General features: G+C 37.9%; 1 protein-coding gene across 1 annotated transcript in view; it reads left to right on the plus strand.

The window, feature by feature from the left end:
* Cmc1 (C-x(9)-C motif containing 1) overlaps nucleotides 1–19,469 on the plus strand; it is a 232,046-nt gene that overhangs the window by 149,168 nt on the left and 63,409 nt on the right. The window contains exon 2 of the mRNA XM_005387540.1: nucleotides 12,953–13,402. Within this exon, the coding sequence (XP_005387597.1) occupies nucleotides 12,953–13,402 (450 nt within the window). The remainder of the gene's footprint in view (nucleotides 1–12,952; nucleotides 13,403–19,469) is intronic.

The raw sequence follows: 19,469 nt of genomic DNA on the forward strand, positions 1-19,469 counted from the left end.
ACCTTGCGCTTGCCAGGCAGGCACTTTGCTGCTGAGCTAAATCCCCAGCCCCTCTTGGAAGCATTTTATAAAATGTGTTTCAGGTCAGCTCAATTACAGGTGTCAAATGCCTGTAATCCCAGCTACTTGTGATGCTGAGATATGAGGGTTGCAAGACTAGGACAGGTCTGGGCACTTAGCAAGATTTTGTCTCAAAATATATGAAGGGTTGGGAATGTAGCTCAGTGGCAGACTGCCTGCCTAACATGAAGTAGGCCCTGTGATTGATCCCCAGTACAACAACAACTAATCAGCAGCAGCAGCAGCAGCAGCAGCAGCAGCAGCATCGTCATCATCATCCATTCTCTCAGGGAATAAAAAGTGGGAAAATATAGACATTGGATTCCATTTACAATTAATCAGTGTGGCTCCACAAACCTTAACCTCCCCTACACTTCTGTATGGTACATGCATGGCTACTGATAAGGTACCTATGAGTGTTCTATGCAATAGTGTTAGAAAAGTAAGTGAGAGGAGAGCATCTACATTAAGATTTTTCAAGCTTGAAAAGAACTAGTGGGCCTCCATAAGAGCTGGAGCTGATATTATTTGGTACAAGGTGCAAGAGAGGTTTTATATCTGTCTATTGTAGTTCAAAGAAGAATGAAAACACAGAAAGGTAGAAATAGAGCAGAATCTCAAAGCAACTGCAACCAGAGGTTTAACTCCATCTGTACTTTCTCATGCTCCAAACTGTACCTCCTTGAATTGACTTAATCATTTTTGTCTCCCTACAGGTGGCTTTTTCTACATGGCCTAAAGCATATCTATGAATAACTTCTAACATGTTTTACATGTTATAAGTTCAGCCTCAGGAAACAAAATGATATGCTTATATCCATGCCTAAAATTTCCTAAGGCAGAGCTCCCATTGGCTCACATTAAACCCAACATCCACTCTTAGATGAATGGGACATAATTAAAGATAGATGCTTTGTAAGGACATGAAAACACCATGAGAGCATGTGGACATTGGTTTTAATGTTCTTGTGGTCTCTATCAGTAGTGTAGGAACCACTTAAGGGAGTAATAACTTCTAAAAGAAAAACAAGATTCTGAGAAGACAATAGCAGATAAGTGCATCTCATGTTTTACTTGAGGGAATTCTTTGACTAGAAAATAACTTTTTATGCATATTGGGGGTTATGTTGGTCAGCTTTCTCTGTGATAAAATACTGGACATAGGCAGCTTAAACGAGGGAAGGTTTATTTTGGCTTGCAGTTTCAAAGTTTCAGTCCATGGTCATGAGGCTTTATTGCCTTTAGAACTGTGACAGGGCAGAATTATCCTGATGGAAAGAAGGGGTGGAAGAGAAATGCTCAGTTCATGAGAGCCAGAAAACAGAGAGAAAGAGAGAGGACCACAGAGGAAGGGGTCAGGGACAAGATATATATAGTTCCAGAGGTCACAACTCCATGACTTACTCCCTTCAACTAGGCTTCACCTCCTAAATTTCCATCTCTTCCCAGTAATACTGTGAAACTATGAATTCATCAGTGGATTAATCCACTGGTGAACTTAAAACCCTCATAACGCAAGCACTTCCCAAAATCCTACCATTTGGCAACCAAACCTTTAGCAAATAGTCTTGGGGACATTTTTGATCCAAAACAGGAGTCCAGGAGTACTGTTAGCAAAAGGTCAAAAAGATAAATAGTATCTGAATTAAGGGAGGAGTTGGTAACAGAAAAAAGGATAGAAATATTAATTAAGAATAATAATGGACCGTGCACATTGGTTTCCCATAGTGACCTTACATTCTATATTAACAGAAATATATGGAACAAGATATTTATGATGGTATATGCCAAGGGCTGTGACAGCAATGGTGCATAAAACACAGTCTCTCCCCTCAGAGAGTAGAGAGTCATGTTACCTAACAATAGCAGTATCCCATTTTTTATAGGAACACTTTCATTCAAGCCTTGGCACCCCTGGCTCGATGACACAGATTCTAGTTAGCGCAGTATTAGTCAACATTCTTTGCACTCAAGGTCTGAGTTTTTGGGAATTCTCCATTTAGACTTCATGTTTCAAGTCGTAATGATAGAGATGAGAGTCTCAGTGACATGAAATTGTTTTGTTTGAGCATAATACTAGTAATGAAAGCATTGAAACTTAATAGCAATCCTCATTAGATCTTTTATTCCCCTTTAGACAATTTAGCTATTCTAACCACATTCATGGGTCATGACCATTATCCTGTACCTATGTTATACAGTAATGCTTTGTATCCTAAGGCTCCATTTGTCTTTCTCTTGCTGAATACCTAGTTATTCTTAAAACCTAATTTAAATATAAGTATTTGTATAAAGTCCTCTGAAATTTGAATTAATTTCTTCCTCCTCTAGGCTCCCGCATCATCTTCTATTATGTTGTATTGTAATAATTTGTTCATGTATTTGTTTTTCTCTATCTAGTGGACTCTGAATTCCTTAAGGATGTGGGCCTCATCTTATTTATTTCCCCAGATGTAGCACAATGTATAGAGTACAGAAACTTTTCTGATTTGAGGGAAGAATAGATTTTTAATTCAGGACATTTGTACTCTTTCGTATCAATAGCACAAAGATATTTGTATTTTCTCTACATGAGTAAAAGTTCCCTAAGGTGTATTTAGCACAGCTGGCTATCTAAATATGTCACTAATATTTAAGATTTGATGTACAACAAAAAGCACTAGTGTATTTTGTTTGTTAACTCCTGTAAATGTTTCAACAAAGGATCATAGCATCTGGTCAAAAATAAGAGAAATTCAATGCTAGTCAAACTATAATATTGTTCTTTTTTTTTAGGTATGAGAGTCTCTGAGTCTAGAGAAGATTGTGGTCTGTCTCAAAAGATGGCACCCAGAAGACAATATGCAGTAGAAACAAAATGTAAAATATGGAAAACTTTCTGCAGAGGTGAGAGGTTATTTTTTCTCACTTTCTTTTCTCACCTGATAGGAGATAGGGCAGACTGAAAAATCTCCTCGGTTCATTTGGAGGATATCTCACATACTACTGATTTAAACATATTATTATCTAGATTTCTGTCTTGAAGGCAAGCTAGTTCTGAACACTGAAATTCTCAAAAGCTATGTACAATATAATTATAGTTCAAAAGAATGATGGATACAAAGGATAATTGTCATCATAACAAGTAATGAGTAGTCTACTGACTACCAACACCACTATCAGTGTGTTTAATAGGTTCTTTTAAGGCTGAAATTATGCTGGGTAGATTTTATTTTTACAAATGAAGAAACTGAGGCTCAGAAGGAAAAATGATTTACAGATATCACATTAGAAGCAGAAGAGTTGATATATAGATATTTACAACAACATCAATAAATCTCATAGCCATGGGGCTGAACAATAGAAGCCAGACATAAAGGCTATTCTATATGATTACATCAGTAGAAGGTTCAAATCTAATCAATGCTCAGAAAATTCAGGAGACAGTTACTCTTGTGGGGTTAGATTTTATTATCAAGGAATCTTCTGAACTATAGAAATGTTCTATAACTTGACATGGGTACTAGTGCAGAAATGTACACCTAGGTAAGAAGTCATTCAGCTACACAAATATTTGTGTTTTTTACTGCATACGCTTTACCAATAAATAAGTTACTGAGAAAAAATGAGTTTAGCTCTGTTCAGTTAGCTCTGCTTAGTTCCAAAAGCTTTTTGCATTAGACATTTTATCTGAAGTCAGTTTCAGGTTTCATGTTAGAGATTCTTATCCATTTTTCCAAGAGAAGTCTTCATAGGTAATTTAACAAGCTACCACATGTAAGTTAATGTAGCAGAAATTGCTGAGCACAAGGAGGTTATTTATGAAAATATGATGTAGTAACCTGGGACAAGTTTATAAGTATTATCGACCTTGTTAAAGGAAAAGATTTGAGTGTTATTTATATGGGGGCTGCTGAGGATTTACTTACTTAAATTAACAAGTAAAATATTTGTGGCATTCAACATAAAATTTGGTATATCTATACTTTGTGGAATGTCTTAATTAAGATATGTATTATCTCACCTATTGATGAGAACACTTCAGCAAATTTCAAATGTACAGTATGGTTATTAACTGAAGTCACCATGATGTGTAGTAGATCTTTGAACTTATTTCTCCAGTCTAACTAAAATTTTACTTACTTTAACTAATATACCCTCCCCGCAATTTGTGACCTCTGGTAAAAACACCATTTTACTCTTTATTTCTATAAGTTTGACTTTTTACATTGCACATACAAGTGATATTTTGCAATATTTGTTTTTTTGTAGCTGACTTATTTCACTAAGCATAATATCTTCCAATTTCATGCATAGTGCTGCAAGTGATATGATTTCCTTCTTTTTGTGGCTGAATTGTATTCTATTGTGTACATATAAAATATTTTGTTTACCTATTCACTTATTCATGGCAACTGCATTGTCTCTGTAACTTGGCTATTGTGAATAATTCTGCAACGAATATTGGTCTGCAGTAATTTCTTTGATAAATTGATTTCATAAGCTTTGCATATATTACAAGTAGTAGGAGTTCTGAATCATATAGTAGTTCTATTTTCAGTCTTTGGAAGAACATCCATACTGTTTCATACAATGCTTGTATTTGCATTTCCTTCCACAACACACAAGGCTTTCCTCTACCCACATCCTCACCAATACTCATTTGGATAACAGCCATTCTAATAGGTGGGAGGTGATAGCTCACTGTAGCTATAATTTATATTTCCTTAACTATTAGTGATATGGGCTATTTTCTCATATATATTATAACCATTTGTATGTATTCTTTTAAAATTTTTTTATTAGTACATATTTGCATATATAGTGCTCACATTCATCATAGGAAATTTGTACCTGTACATAGTGTATCTTAATTATTCTTTTTTTCTATTCTCTCATCTCCCAACTCCTCCTCCCCTTCCCATGTACAGAAACTTTCTTTCCATTCTTTCCCTTACATTCGTTATTTAGCCCTTTTTCCCATCCTTTCTTTCCCCTTTCCCCACCCCTGTTCCTCTTCCCATCTGAACATATTTTTCCTACTTCCTAATATCTATCCTCTGTTTTGGTCTTTGTTTACCCTTAGCGTTTCTGATACAAGAGAAACAATGTGATATTTAAACTTTTTAAATTATGGTCTTGGGTGCATCCAATTACCTACCAATGATACAAGTTTATGCTTTTCATCTTTTTGTCTCAATTGTACATAAATATGACATTTTCTTTATTCATTCATCTGTCAATAGCCATTTGGACTCTCTCCAAGATTTAGCTATTATAAATTGTGCTGCTATAATCATGAGTATGCATACATATCACTGTGGTATGATGCTTTTAACTCTTTTGGGAAGAAGCATAGAAAGGGAATAGCTGAGTCAAATGGAAACTCTGTCTTTAATTTTCTGAGGAATCTCCATACTGATTTCCATAGTAGTGGTACCAGTTTTCATTGCCACCAACAGTAAGGAGGGAAGGCTCTTTTTTCCCTGTAGCCTTCCTGGTATTTCATATTGGTTGGTTTCTTAATGACAGCCATTCTTTCTGGAGAGAGATGGAATGTCAGCATTGTTTTAATTTCCATTTCTTGAATGACCAGTGATGTTGAGCATGTTTTCATATATTTGCTGTTTATATTTTGTCATATGGGAAGCATTTATTTAATTCAGATACCCATTTGGGGATTGGATCTTTCAACTGGGGGACAGGCTGATTTAAAAAAATTCTTTATGTATTCCAGATTAGTTTTTTGTTTGAGGAGTAGCTGGTAAAATTTTTTTTCTGTTCTATAAGATGTCTCTTTGCACTATTGGTAGTTTCTTTTGCTATGCAAAATCTTTTAATTTGATGTAACCCCAGTTGTTGATTCTTTGTAATGTTTCCTGTGTAACTGGAATTTTGTTCCTAAAGACTGCCTACACCTATGTCTTTAAGAGTTTTACCTATTCTATCATCCAGCAGATTAAGTGTTTCTGTTTTTATATTTAGGTTTTTGATCCATTTTTATTTTAGTTCAATATGTGATAAGAGATATGGATTCAGATTCAATCTTTGGTATGTGGAAAGCCAGTTTTCCCAGCACCATATGTTCATTAGAAGCTATTTTTCTTCCAGGGGAGGTGTCTGGCCCCTTTGTCAAATACAAGTTAGCTGAGTGTTCTTGGAGTAGCTTCCGCATCTTCTGTTCTGTTCCAGGTATGTTTCCAGGTTTGTTCTTCAGATTTGTTTGTTTTTTTGTTTTTACCAGTACCATATTGTTTTTTTTTTTTGTTTTTTTGTTTTTTGTTTTTTGTTTTTTTTAAATCACTGTAGTTTTGCAGTATAATTTCAAGCCAGGGACTGTAATGTCCTCTGCCTTGCCCTTGTTGCCCAGAATTACTTTTGCTATCCTACGTCTTTTATGGCCATATGAATTTTAGAATTGTTTTCTCTAGTTCTGTGAAATATGCTATTGATATGCTATTGATTGGGATTACACTAATTCTGTATAATACTTTTGAAAATATGGTCATTTTCCATCTATTTGCTCTGCCTATCCAAGAACAGGAGATATTTTTCTATCTTCTGATATCTTTTCTGATATCCTTTTTCATAGTACTGTAGTTTTTAATATAAAGTTCTTTCACTTCATTAGGTTGACTCCTAACTATTCCATTTTTTTTGATGCTATTATGAAAGGTGTTGTTTCCCTAATTTCTGTCTTAGTGAGTTTGTATTCATGTGCAAGAATTCTATCGATTTTTGAGTGTTGGCTTTGTATCTTGCTATGCTGTTAAATTTGTTTTTTAACTCTAGGAGTCTTCTGTTGGAGAGTTTAGGGTATTCTCTGTAGAGTATCATGTCATCAGTAAATAATGATAATTTAACGTCTTTCTTTCCTATTCACATTTCTTTTTTTCTTTCTTATGTCTAATAGCTCTAGCTAATGTTTCCAGAACTATATTGAATGGGAGTGATGATAGTGGGTGGCCTTGTCTTGTTCTTGCTTTTAGAGTGAAAACTTTCCATTTTTGACCACTTAGTGAGATGTTGGTTTGTCATAGATTGCTTTTATGAGGTTGGGATAAAGACATTTATTCCAATTTCCTCTAGGGTTTTCTTTTTATCATGAATGAGCATTGAAGTTTGTCAAATGTTTATTCTGGTTTTATTGAGATGATCATATGATCATGGACATCTCCCGTGACTGTCCCTCACCCACTCACTGTGATATTTTAACACTGGGAGTCCTGAGCTGAAGCTGACCTGTGGCTGCTCTGAGTCCCAGGCTCAGTTGGCCCCTTCTTAAAGTGATGTCTGACCAAGCATGCTTTCCAGGGGACATGGCAATTGCTTGGGCTGGAGTCACTCACCAGCTACTGTACTGCACAGCATCCACTGCTCCATTCCACAGGTGTATTTCTTCAGGAAGCTTTCACTTTGTCCTTGTAGATTTGATCTTACTTTCTCATGCTATGAGCCAGGAGCTAGGGAGAAAGTGCCGGTTGTCCCTTCCTTATTCTGCATTGTGGTCTGCAGTTTCAGTTTCTCTGTGGGCTTCAATTTCCCTTCCAGGTCTTTCCTGGGACCAAGGAATTCACCTTTCTCCTTCCTTCCTTCCCTAAATTGTGATTTTCCATTGTCTGTATTCTGAATCATGGAGAGTCTGATTTGTTGCTCCTTACCACCCTGCCATCTTCCCATTATCCTCTGTATTCTTTTGAAAAATATCTGCTCAGATCCTTTGTTCTCTCTTTCTCCTCATTCCTGTTCCCTCTTCACCTCCTCCATTCTTCTCTCTCATTTCCTCCCTCCTTCCCTTTCTTTTTCTTTGTTTCTTTGTTTCTTTGTTTCTTTGTTTCTTTGTTTCTTTCTTTCTTTCTTTCTTTCTTTCTTTCTTTTCTTTCTTTCTTCCTTCCTTCCTTTCTTTTGGTGTTGCTGAAGCTTGAACTTCGGGCCTTGCAAATGCTAGGGAAATGCTCTACCACTTTGTTGCATCCTAGGTCCTTTTATTTTTTAAATTAGGGTCTTTTTTTAGCAAGGAATTGAGTTCCTTATTTATTTTGGATATTATTCTGTAATCAAACATATGTTTGGCAAATATAGTTCCCATTTCATTGGTTGTATCTTACTAAGAACTTTTACATAAGAAATTTTATGATCATATTCACTGTTATAGATGTAATGGGTTAAGGAAAATCAGTAGAAGGAGGAACTGCAAGGAAATAGATCCAGTTAAAAGGTTATTATAATAATCTTTGCAAAAGTGAATAGGACAGGGACTAAGAGATATGGTAGTGAGTCTGGCAGATGATAAAGGTATATTAATGAAGGAGAAGAAAGTGGATGTTTGGTCAATCAGATATAGAGAGTGACAGGCAGATAAGAGTTGACTGCAGTAGATCTATAGACCAATCTAGACTAAAGCAAGCTTTGTTTAGCCACCAGAAAACAGAACCAAATTTTTTGTTCTAGGGAGCTAGGTAGGTTGTTAGGGTCCTAACTAAGTGATTGGTATTGGGAGAAGCATTTTAATCCTTATAAATAACTCAGTTGAATTATGCCCTCCAAAGTTTATATTTGAAGTTGTAACTCCTAGTACCTCAAAATGTGTCTACCTTTAAAGATAAGTTCTTTAAAGAGATAGTTTTATTTTTATTTTTTTTATTTTTTGGTATCAGCAATCAAACTCAGGGCCTTGTGCTTGCCAGGCAGGCACTTATGCCACTGAGCTATATCCCCGGTCCTAAAGAGATAGTTTTAAATAAAATGTGGTGATTAGGGGGTGATATAAGCTGGTATACTTATAAGACAAGATTAAGACACATAGAAACAGAAAGAAGGTCATGTGAAGACAGAAAGAGAATGTGGCTTTTATAAGGTAAGAAGAAAGATGTTAGAAGAAACCAACCCCAACAATAACTACATCTCAGGCTTCAATTGTGGGAAAATAAATTTCTGTTGTTTAAACTACCTAGACATATAGAATATTTTTAAAAGTAGACCTAGAAAACATTATAAATGTCATTAAAACAAGGGTTAACCTTGTTCTAAGTTCATTTCAGAGGGAGCCCAGGCTGTGGGGACTGGGTGTTATATCATGAGGTTCATAAAATAAGCTGGACCACTAGGAACACTCGCCTATTGATCTAGTGAAAAACTAGTTTCAGACTCTGTCTACTCATGGGGATGGAACTTGCAGTGTTTTTTTTTTCCAAAGTTAATTGTTATTGATTCAAACACAGGGTTGAGCAGAGCTACAAGTTGGAGCCTTTCATTCTTTTGCTAGGCAGAGTCAGAAGCAGGACTGACTAACCATTTAAATAAATAATGGCATATGAACATATAAAAATATGGAATGCTAAATATAGTCAGAATTGACTCGATAAACCACATATCTCATGCTATTTGCACATTCCTTGGATATTAGATTAAGAAGGACACAAACATATCAATGAGTATATGTGTTTATTTTTAATGTCCAGTCTACATAATAAGTATTGTATTTTTTTTTTTTTTTGCCTTCAAAGGCTCTTGGTTCAGTCAGTATCATTTTTCCCATGGATTACCACAATTCATTCCTACCTGGTCTTTGTCCAAGTATTGCCTCTAGTAATGAAAATCAAGGAAAAATTAATTTAGGCATTAATAGGCATAGTATCATGTTTTTCTTATTTGTCAAATTCAGAAATAATCTAGAAATTGTCTTAAGGCAGTATCTCTGTATCCTAAGCTCAATTATAAAATATATGTATATATATTTGCAATTATTCTCATATCCATTTTTTCCTTTTCCAATTTTATATATCCTACTCAGTACAGGCTCTTTTCTGATCCTGTCTGAACTACTACAAATACCTTTCTACTTTTCTCCTTCTCTTCTAGCTTTTTCCTTGCTGCTTAAGTCTATTCAGCACAAAAATTTTATAAAGCACCTTTTTGAAATGTTGACCACAAGCTATTTTTCTGTTTGTTAACCTTTAGTAAGTCTAGACTTCTTATAGCAAATGACTTCAAGCACTCCTGAATATAATGTTCAAGGACATGAGAATTGGGACTCTTCTTGCAAAACTGTACTTCTAACTACCCTACCTTTTCAAAGCCTCAGATGAACTGGAATGGTTTCAAGCATTGTCTTCTGCAGGCCTGCTCCCAGTCCTGTGCTCCCCACTCCTGAGATTTTTGCTCATATGGTCCCATTTCTTAACCTTCACTGTTTCCATGCTCCACCAATTCTTCAAGAACAGCTCAAATCCTAGATGCTTATGCTATGATTTTTCCTCCCAGCATGGATGCTTTTTACTGTGCTGTACATCAAGGGTAAGTATAATTTTAACCTATCTTTCAAATCTTTCCTAACTACCCTATCATTCAATTCTTCCAGAAAGGCAACTCTGAGTCCATTATGTGCCAAGACATTGAGCCTTAGGAGTCATGGTTGGATAATATATAGTTCCTAATATCCATTGTCATATATTTGCCTCTCTTTACAAGTTCCTACTATAGTTACTGTCCACAGAACTGTCCTTCAATAATCTGAGGCCATAGGAAATTTCTTCTGTTTTGAATTGCCAATTAAATTCCTCTGATTTAACCTTTAAAAAATGGTTTGCCTTCCTTTGTTAGATTGCAAAGTTTTTCCCAAAGTCACTAGTTTATCATGAGGAGAAGCCTTTATATAATAGGTATTGAGGTGTTATTATTTTTGATATGGCTTCTCATGGTGTGTGTTATAGTCAGGGTTTACATGGAAAACAATTTAATACAAGACACATAATTTATAGGATTATTTTATAGTAGTCACCCAAAAAGTCAAGTAAAAAGAAGTCCAGGACACTAAAGACCCAAAGAATCCAGCTGAGGGCCTGGATCCCAATGCAATGTCCTGTATGAGTCCAGCTGAAGATCTAGAGCATATCACAATAGCTCCATGAGTCCAGTTGAAGGTTTAGAGCCCACAACTTTTCATGCAGACCTGTTTCATGGATCTGTGCTGGGCAGGACCAAAGGTCAGTGGTGAAAGCTAGAAAGTCTGTGCCAGTGGGATGGTGGGTCTGTGCTAGCAGGCCAAGGGATCTGCACCGGAGTTAGGAAGCTACAAAGTGAGGACCAGAGCTCCCTTGAAAAGTACCACAGCCATCCTCAGTGATGAGGTCCCAAGCTCCTCCAACAATGAGAACAGCTGAGTTCATATCAGGAAAGCCAATACAACAAGCTTCTCTGGGAGTCTGAACAGTGCACCATCTTCCCCTCTGCAGCCAGGAAGCAATGCTCAAAGTAAGGACCTGAGCTCTCTCAAAGTGAACCATAGACATTCCCAGAAACAACAAGGTCTTGAGCTCCTTGATGATGAGAACAGCAAAGTTCACATCAGGAAAGCCAGCATGACAAGCTCCTCCAGAAGAACCAACAGTCCCAGGAGAACCAACAGCCCCAATTCCTCCTCACCAGTTCTCTTTCTTATGTTGTTGGCACCAGTCCTCAGGTAAGTCTCCCACACCCAGCACCACGCTGGTTCAGTTCAGCTGGGTGTCACAAGTTGACCAGCAGTTGTCAATCCACCACAGTATGGTATGGATAGCAATCAGTTTTATGAGGCACATTAAGTCCATGATTTTGCAGATATTATTGCTCGGGATCAGACCAGACAGTGCAAATGTAGGTGTTTTGAAAAATGAATTGATTTAAATAAAAATATTAAATAATAATGTTTCAAATGATAGTTATGGAAAAACTATAGAAGTGGTCTTTCATGTCTTTTGAATGTGTTTATATCATATTTATTATTAACAATGACCTTGTGAATTAGAAACTAAAGTCCAGGAAAACATTGGGACTTAGTCAATTCACATAGCTAATAGAGTTAAAGGGTTTGAGTGAAGGCACCCATGTCTCTCTCCGTGACTGAAGCTCTTCAAACTAACTCCCTTTCTCATGATGCCCTTTCACACAACTTACTCAAACGTGGGCGTATGGTCTATATTTTAATACCCCATCTTATCTCCTCTAAAATATTTGCTTTTGATTTCTAAATTAAATCCTTTACCTCCAGAAAAACAAAAGGTGCACTGGAGTGAATTTTTTGTGTGTCTAAGCATTTATTAAACATAGACGGAAAAGGACCCAATTTCCTGCCGGGGTGAGTGAAACATTAATTCCTCACCTTGGCACCTCAGCCTACAGCTGTAATAAGGGCCTTTATGCTCAAATAGGCCTTTAAACGGAAGACCTGCTGAGCAGAGACCCACTTTCCCAGCCCTGCTCAACTGTGTTGTCTTTTCTGCCAACTGACCAGGCGGAAGCAGCAGCAGGAGAGGAGAAACCGCAGGTAGGTGGGGAGGGGATCATTTTGAAAGCCCTAAATCTCTTGCAGGGAAGAAGCAGCTGCTCCTTGTTTTTCTAAACATCTGTCCCATCTGTCCATCTGTCTCTGGCTGTAGCTCACCCGTTGGAGCCTCAAGATAGTTAAGTGTGTGTCTGAGGAGGAATCACTTCTGAAAGCTGGTTGGTGCTTCGAAATGGACATAAATGCCACGCAGAAAGTTTGTACTGTGAGAAAAGGGAAGGTGCGGGCTCGAGAACAGCTATTCCTTTCTTTTTCTCACGACACACAGAGTTAAAGGACGGAATCAGGATTAATAACATCGCCCAAATTGGACTGTACGTCCTGGGTTCCCCCAACCACTCACATTTTATTTTAACGTCCAGGCGAGATATACTTAAAGGAGTAATAATGATACTGCAGACACCGCACCACCTTTACCGTAGAATGAGCTCTGCACCTGTTGCACCCGTGGAATTTAACAGCCTGCGCCTCGAGAGAATAACGGTGTTAATTTTATTTCCTAATTTTTTCCTGGTATTCAGAAAAGCAGCTGGAACCTAGCAGTCATAAAATAGTCACTTAAACTTGAATGACGAAGTTAAAATAAAGCAGCGGGACGCTTCATTCGCTTCTCTGGAGGTGGGTATGGGAGAGAGAGAGAGAGAGAGACTCCACCTTGGGCGCAGCAGCCCAAGGGTTGCAGCCCTAGCTCGCACCCACCGCACCGCAGGCCAGGTAGCGCGCTCCGGCTTCCGCCCCTCCCCAGAGCGCGTGCGCAGCCACGCCCCTTCCCTGGATCAGTCCCTGGTGAAGTCGTCCCTTTCCAGTTACAGGATTCGGGCGGGGCCAGAAGAGCGCAGGCGCAACGGGAAGCGGAAGTAGGAACTGGGGAAGGAAGGAGGGAAGGGGTTTGCCCCGCTTCGCTAAGTGCGTCGCGCTTGTCCTCCTCCCGCGGGAAGAGGCGGGTGCCCGCGCTGGCCAGGCTCCTCCCCTCCCCGCCCCCGCCCCGGAGCTGCCCGCGGCTGCCTTCTCCGCCCGCTGCGATGGCGCTCGACCCCGCAGGTACGGGAGCGGGCAGCGCGGTTTGCGAGGGCCGGGCCTGGATCTTGCGCCACGGGCCTCAGACTGCTTGTCGCTGAGAAGGGTGCAGAGCTGTGAGGCCGCAGGGCTTCCGCCGACATCCCCTCGCCTGGGGCTGGCTCCTTTAGCGTTTCCCGCCGACCTTGGCTCCTTCCTTAGTGTGGATCATCTTGCAAGCTGGGGTTAGTGCCAGGAGAAGGGCGTCGGGTTTGTGGTCTAGACTCCTCCGTTTGTGGCTTACAGAGGTCTTCCTCCATTGAGCGACGAGGGTCTTCATTGCCATCCTTTCTGCCCTTCGGGTCCCTGACGCCTTTAAACCATGTTACAGAGACTCTTGCTCCAGGAGAGTTCCTACTGTCCTGCTGGGGCACAGTATTACCTTTTTGTTTTTTCGGTAGTCCATGGACCTTACGTCCCTCTTTGTAGCCCAGTTTAACAATTCCAAGGATGCATCACTGTGGCAAGAGTCAGCTGTTTTGGAAAGGATCTCCTGTGTCGTGAAAGTTATTTTAAATGCTTCTGCACACTTGCGTTAGAGATTTGCAGTAGAAATCAGTTTGCAGTAGACATCAATTCCTTGTGAATTCTTGCACAAACTCATCCTTTTTTTTGACTGTAAGGATATAGGTATAGAACTTCAGTTTTGGAAGGCACATAAATATGAAAGAAGGAATGGGGTGGTTAGTCCATTCCTTTCATTTTACAGAATGAAAAGCTCAAAGACACTGGGATGATTTTAAGCTTTTGAAGTGAAAAAATTGCTTTTTGGGCCCTCAGGAGGTTGAAAAATACATGTAACACACAAATAATACATTTAATGAACAGTTTATTATCAAACTAAGTATTTGGAATTATCCGTAGTATGTGTTATGATAGATTCTTTTATCTAGGTTTTGCAGATTGCAAAATTGAGCCTCTGAGAGGTTAAATTTACTTAATCTAAGCAGATAGTACTACAATCAGCGAGTATTGTAATTTGAAGCATGAAGGAATTCAGGAATACATAATGATGCTCTCAGTTTTGGGCTAGCTTATTGATGCAGGCAACAAATAATCTGGCTTTGAAGGGTATCAGTGCCAGTGGTTTGAACTGGGAAAAAGACGTGAGCAAAGGTCTTGCTAATAAGATGTACTATGTCATATTTGGTTTCAGGTTATTTGATTCATGGAGGAAGAAGGGTTATAAATAGGGGGTGGCTAGGGAAAGTTCGGGTTGAGTTCTGTATAGTTCTTATATTTCTGAATTGGAAGTGATTGTTAATCTCATATGGATGAGAAGACCGACTCAAGAAGACTTCTATATGTCTGTGTTGAATGTAGATAGGTAAGAAAATTTAGAAGAGAAAAAACCTTCATACTTAAGGTGGCACTTTCTTCTAGTTACTCTTTAACTCTACTCTTTCTGTAGTGTGCCCAAGGCCACATATGGCTAGAATCCAGTGATTTCATTTTCAGTTTAGTAGTGTAGGCCATGCCACCTTTTTAGTACTTGTTAGTTAAGCAAAATAACTTGTTAAGGGCCTAGCATATGCCCTTATTGTTTTAGGCCCTAGGAAATGGTAGCAGCTGTCCTCAATCTCTTTGGGAGCAAAAAAGGGAACTGTTTTTGAAGTTTTGTTTTTACTCATTTTGGCTAAGGTTAACTTACTCATAATGTGACCAAGCCAAGTGCCCAGTGGGAAGATGGCACCAATGGAAGTTGTAAATAAAATGAGTGGGCCAAGCGTGAACCACAGTGAATGCTGAATTCTGATTTAAAGCCTGCCACCAGTTGCTGCTGTATAATTGAAGTACATCAGTTTACTTGTCACTGTAAAGCCTGCCACCATTTGTCGTTTAATTGATACATGCCATTCACTGGTAGGGTTTTGATATAAGTCTGCAAGCAATTGATTTATTGTGGTTTTTATAGTCAGACATCTCTGCTAATGTTAATCTGTTTTTGCAGTTACTCCCCAGCACTAGCAGCACCATCTTAGCTCCACCCCAGATTTATCAAGCGTTACATTTTCATAAGTATGCAACCTAAATCCCTCTCTGTGCATTTAATAGTAGGGTTTGTGCTCTTAAGAGAATCTAATGCTGCCTCTGAATCTGACAGGATGCAGAGCTCAGGTGTTAATGCAAGTGATGGGGAGCAGCTATAAATACAGATGACCTTAGCTACCTGGCCTGCGGCTTACTTCCTGCTGTGCCACCTAGTTCCTAACAGGCCATGGAGTGGTGGTAATCATGGCTCATGGTTTGGGGACCCCTGGCATATAGGACAAACAAGATCCCTTCTCGCAGTAGGAAGAAAAAACCCCTCGCCTACACCTATAGATACACATACACTCATAGAATGTGATAAGCTATATAAGAAGTAAGCACTGTGATGTGGTAGGTTGTGAAGGGAGGACTACTTTAGATAATGAAGAGTTCTGCCAGGAAGTATCACTGATTGGAATCTGATGGATGAGAGGAAGTGGCTATGTGAAGAGCTAGGGAAAAGTATGGAAGTAGCAAATTGTTAAAATATTTTTTTATTCTAGTTTATTAGTACATATGTGTAATGCATAATATTTACATTGCTTGTGGGAAGTTGGTACTTGTATGTAACACATTTTAATCCCATTTCTTTCCCTCCATCTTCCACATACCTCTTGATCCTTCTTGTTTTTTATACAGATACCAACTCTACACAAGGATTATAAATATTATGTACTGCAAACATGTGCAGATACTTAAAATATTTGACTGCACTTCAAGCTGTATTGGAGAGGAGATCCCTAAGAAAGATTTGGGGAAGTAGTAGGAGCAGGGTACCTTGATGTTGCAGGCATTTTTTTTTTCTCCTGATGTTATCATAAACCTTTAGTGGCTCTTAAAGAAAGTGGTGATGTAATAGAATTGGTTTACTTGTACTATCCTGGTTCAGTATCAGTGTAGATTAAAGAGGGGTCAGGAATGGAAGCTGGGAAACAGGTGGGAGTGGTGGTCCAAGCCACATACATGAATCTTAGCCTAAGGTGATGTTAGAAAAGATGGAAAGGAATAAAAGGTGCCAGTATATGTTTTGTGGGAGAAATTGGCAGGACCTGCTTTTGCCTTAGATAAGGTTGGTTAGAGAAAGCGAAGAATTAAGGATAACTCCTAGGCTTTTAACTTCACTGAGTGGATGGTGGTGGTCAAACCTAACATGAAATCCATTGGAAAGTTTGACAAAAGTAGGTTTAGAAACAGTGGAAAGTAAGAAAGTAGTCAACGAGTTGGGAAGATTTTTTTCTTAAGTTGCCTTTGTTGCCAGGAGTAGTGGTACACCCTTGTAATCCCAGCACTAGGGAGGCAGAGGCAGGAGAATCATGCAAGTTTGAGGCCAGCCTGGGCTGTATAGAGAGACTGTGTCTCAAAAAAAAAGAAAAAGAAAACAAACTTTCCTTTATCAATCTGACTTTCAAAATATAATGTATTAAAACGAGCTTTCTAAAAAATTTCAATTTTTTTTTGGTTTGGTTTTGTTGTAACGTTTACATTTACTTGATGTGTTACCGCATTTTTCAATCCAAAGTAGTATGGTGCCCATACCAAGTAGATGAATAGCTGTGCCAGATTAAGTTTATATAGCAAAATCTGTTTTCCCATTTACTTACATTTTTGAGATCTTTAAAGTTTGATTTTCTTTTGGCAGCACCTTTTAAATAACTTTGTAGGTGCTATCTTTTCTCAAAATCTGAACCCCAAAATGAAATGCATATGCAGCCTACTTACTCTTATGTGTACTTTCACTCACTGTCCTTTTGGTAATGTAGAAGTAATAATAATCTTTATAAGTTTATGAGCCGTAATTATATTCACTATTTCTGTTACCGTTTGTGGAGAGAAAAAGCTGAAGAGATCCCAAAATATCCAGGAAAAGTGGCTGTGATGAAGGATTAAACTTTTAAAACATACTGATGTCTAAGTTGCACTCTTACGTATTTAGATTTAATTTGTCTGGGTTAGGGCCCAAGCCTCCAGTACTTTAGAATACATTATAAGCAGTTCTCATGTGCAGACAGAATAGAGGAGAAACAGTGTTTTGAACTCTCCTAGTTTATCCTTAATTTTTTTATTTTTCCAGTCCGATCACTATTCTTAGAGGAAATGCTCCCTTGTATCTTTTAGCCATAAAGAGGGCTTTTGACCTTATAGTAATGATACAAGAATTTACAATATAGCTCATTCTCCTCTTATTAGACATAGCTTACTTAGTTACAGTTTTTGTGAATTTGTAGTTCTTTCTACAAGTATTATATATTTGAAAAATCTCTTCAAAGTTAAGCAATAAAATTTTAGAGGTTTTAAAATTCATATATGCCATGATCACCTATAAAAACAAATATTAAAGATTGGTGCTGTTTTCTTTTCATTAATTTATTATTATTTTTTATTAGTACATTTGCAGTACATAATGTTTACATTCCTTGTATGGAGTTGGTACATGGATATAACACATCTTAATTACTATAATTTTCCAAAAGGTAAAATTATGACTCATGCAAATATAAAATGAATATGTGTTAAAGATTTTCTTCAACTCATTAATTAGTAAAGATAGCAGTAAGATGTAAAAATCAGTCCAAAAAGCATTTGTGAAGCCAGTACTTAGTTTCATAGATTGCTGCCCTAGATAAAAAAAATAACATATCAAAGTTAACTTTGGGGTTGTCTTTTCCACTGACTCAAAATTATTTCAACTTGACAAAATTCTAGAGATTAACCTCTGCCTCAACAAATTGTAAAACAGTCCAGTAATCCAAAGTGCTAAAGGAACACCCAGGTAAGCCTTTGCCTATTCCAGTGTTCCAGGCAACTTTTCTGACACTGATTGTGTTCCCAGATGACAGGAACCTGGGCCTGATTATTTAGGTTTTTTTGCTTTCTCTATTAAGTAGTAGTGATTCCTTTTTTTTTCTTCTGCTTTTCTTTTTAGCAGGATAGGAAGTTTCTCTTCTGTCTCATTTAATTTGGATTCATGGCAGCACAAGAAATGTTCTTTTAATTGTGTGTGTGTGTGTGCATGCATGTGCATGTATCTGTCTGTATCCATCCATCCATGGCTTCTCAATTGCTGTTAGCTTCCAGGAATCTCGTAAGTGGAGGAAGATAGGGCAGTGATAGGGCTCAGGGGTGGAAAATGGGATGAAGGACTTCAAGATATTTCATGAGTGGGTGTTCAAAGTGTATACATTTTAGGAGAAAGTCACTGTGGCAGCTTGTGGAGTAATTGGTTTGCTGGGGCTGTTCTAGTGGATCCTGTGGGGTTGTGAATAGATTAGCTTTAGGGGTACTGGCACTCATTTAGTGGACAGTTTTACTTTTTAAGTTATACGTCTAAACAAATTTGAAGAGTATTTTCTCTGAGCATTATGTGATTAATTATGTAAAAGATTGTAGAGTCGAGTGGAAAATTTTTGCTTTTATTATTCCCTCTATCTCTTGAGTATCTCTCTCTCTATATATATATATTATATATATCATATATATTATATGAGTATCTCATATATTGAATATCTCTCTCTCTATATATATATTATATATATCATATATATATTATAATATATATATATTTTTGGATATCTTTTTGGGTAGTTCAGAACTGAAAAAAATGGTTAGCATTTACATTTTGTATATTTCTAACCCAAAAGTGTATTTGCAATGGAAAATAAATTGTTTCTGTCTCACTAGATTAACAGCCTTCTGCAGGGTTGCTTGGTGAAATAAGAAAAACAATGGCTGAAGCAAAAAACATAAGAAAGAAAAGTTGAGATCAAAGAGGAATGTGTGCCGTGGTAGTGGAGGACTCTAAAATTGTGAACCATGAAATGCCCTGTAAACCATATCAAGAACTTTGAATTCAGCCAGGGGTGTGGTGGCACATAGTTACAATCCCAGCACTTGGTAGTCTGAGTCAGGAGGAGCAAAGAGAGTTCAAGGCCAATTTGGTCTACATAGTGAGTTCAAAACTAGCATGAACTGTATACCAAGACCTTGTCTAAAAAAAAAAAAAAACAACAAAAACAACAAAACC

This window comes from Chinchilla lanigera, unplaced genomic scaffold, assembly GCF_000276665.1.
Source record: "Chinchilla lanigera isolate Chin_1 unplaced genomic scaffold, ChiLan1.0 scaffold00029, whole genome shotgun sequence".
NCBI classification, from domain to species: Eukaryota; Metazoa; Chordata; class Mammalia; order Rodentia; family Chinchillidae; genus Chinchilla; species Chinchilla lanigera.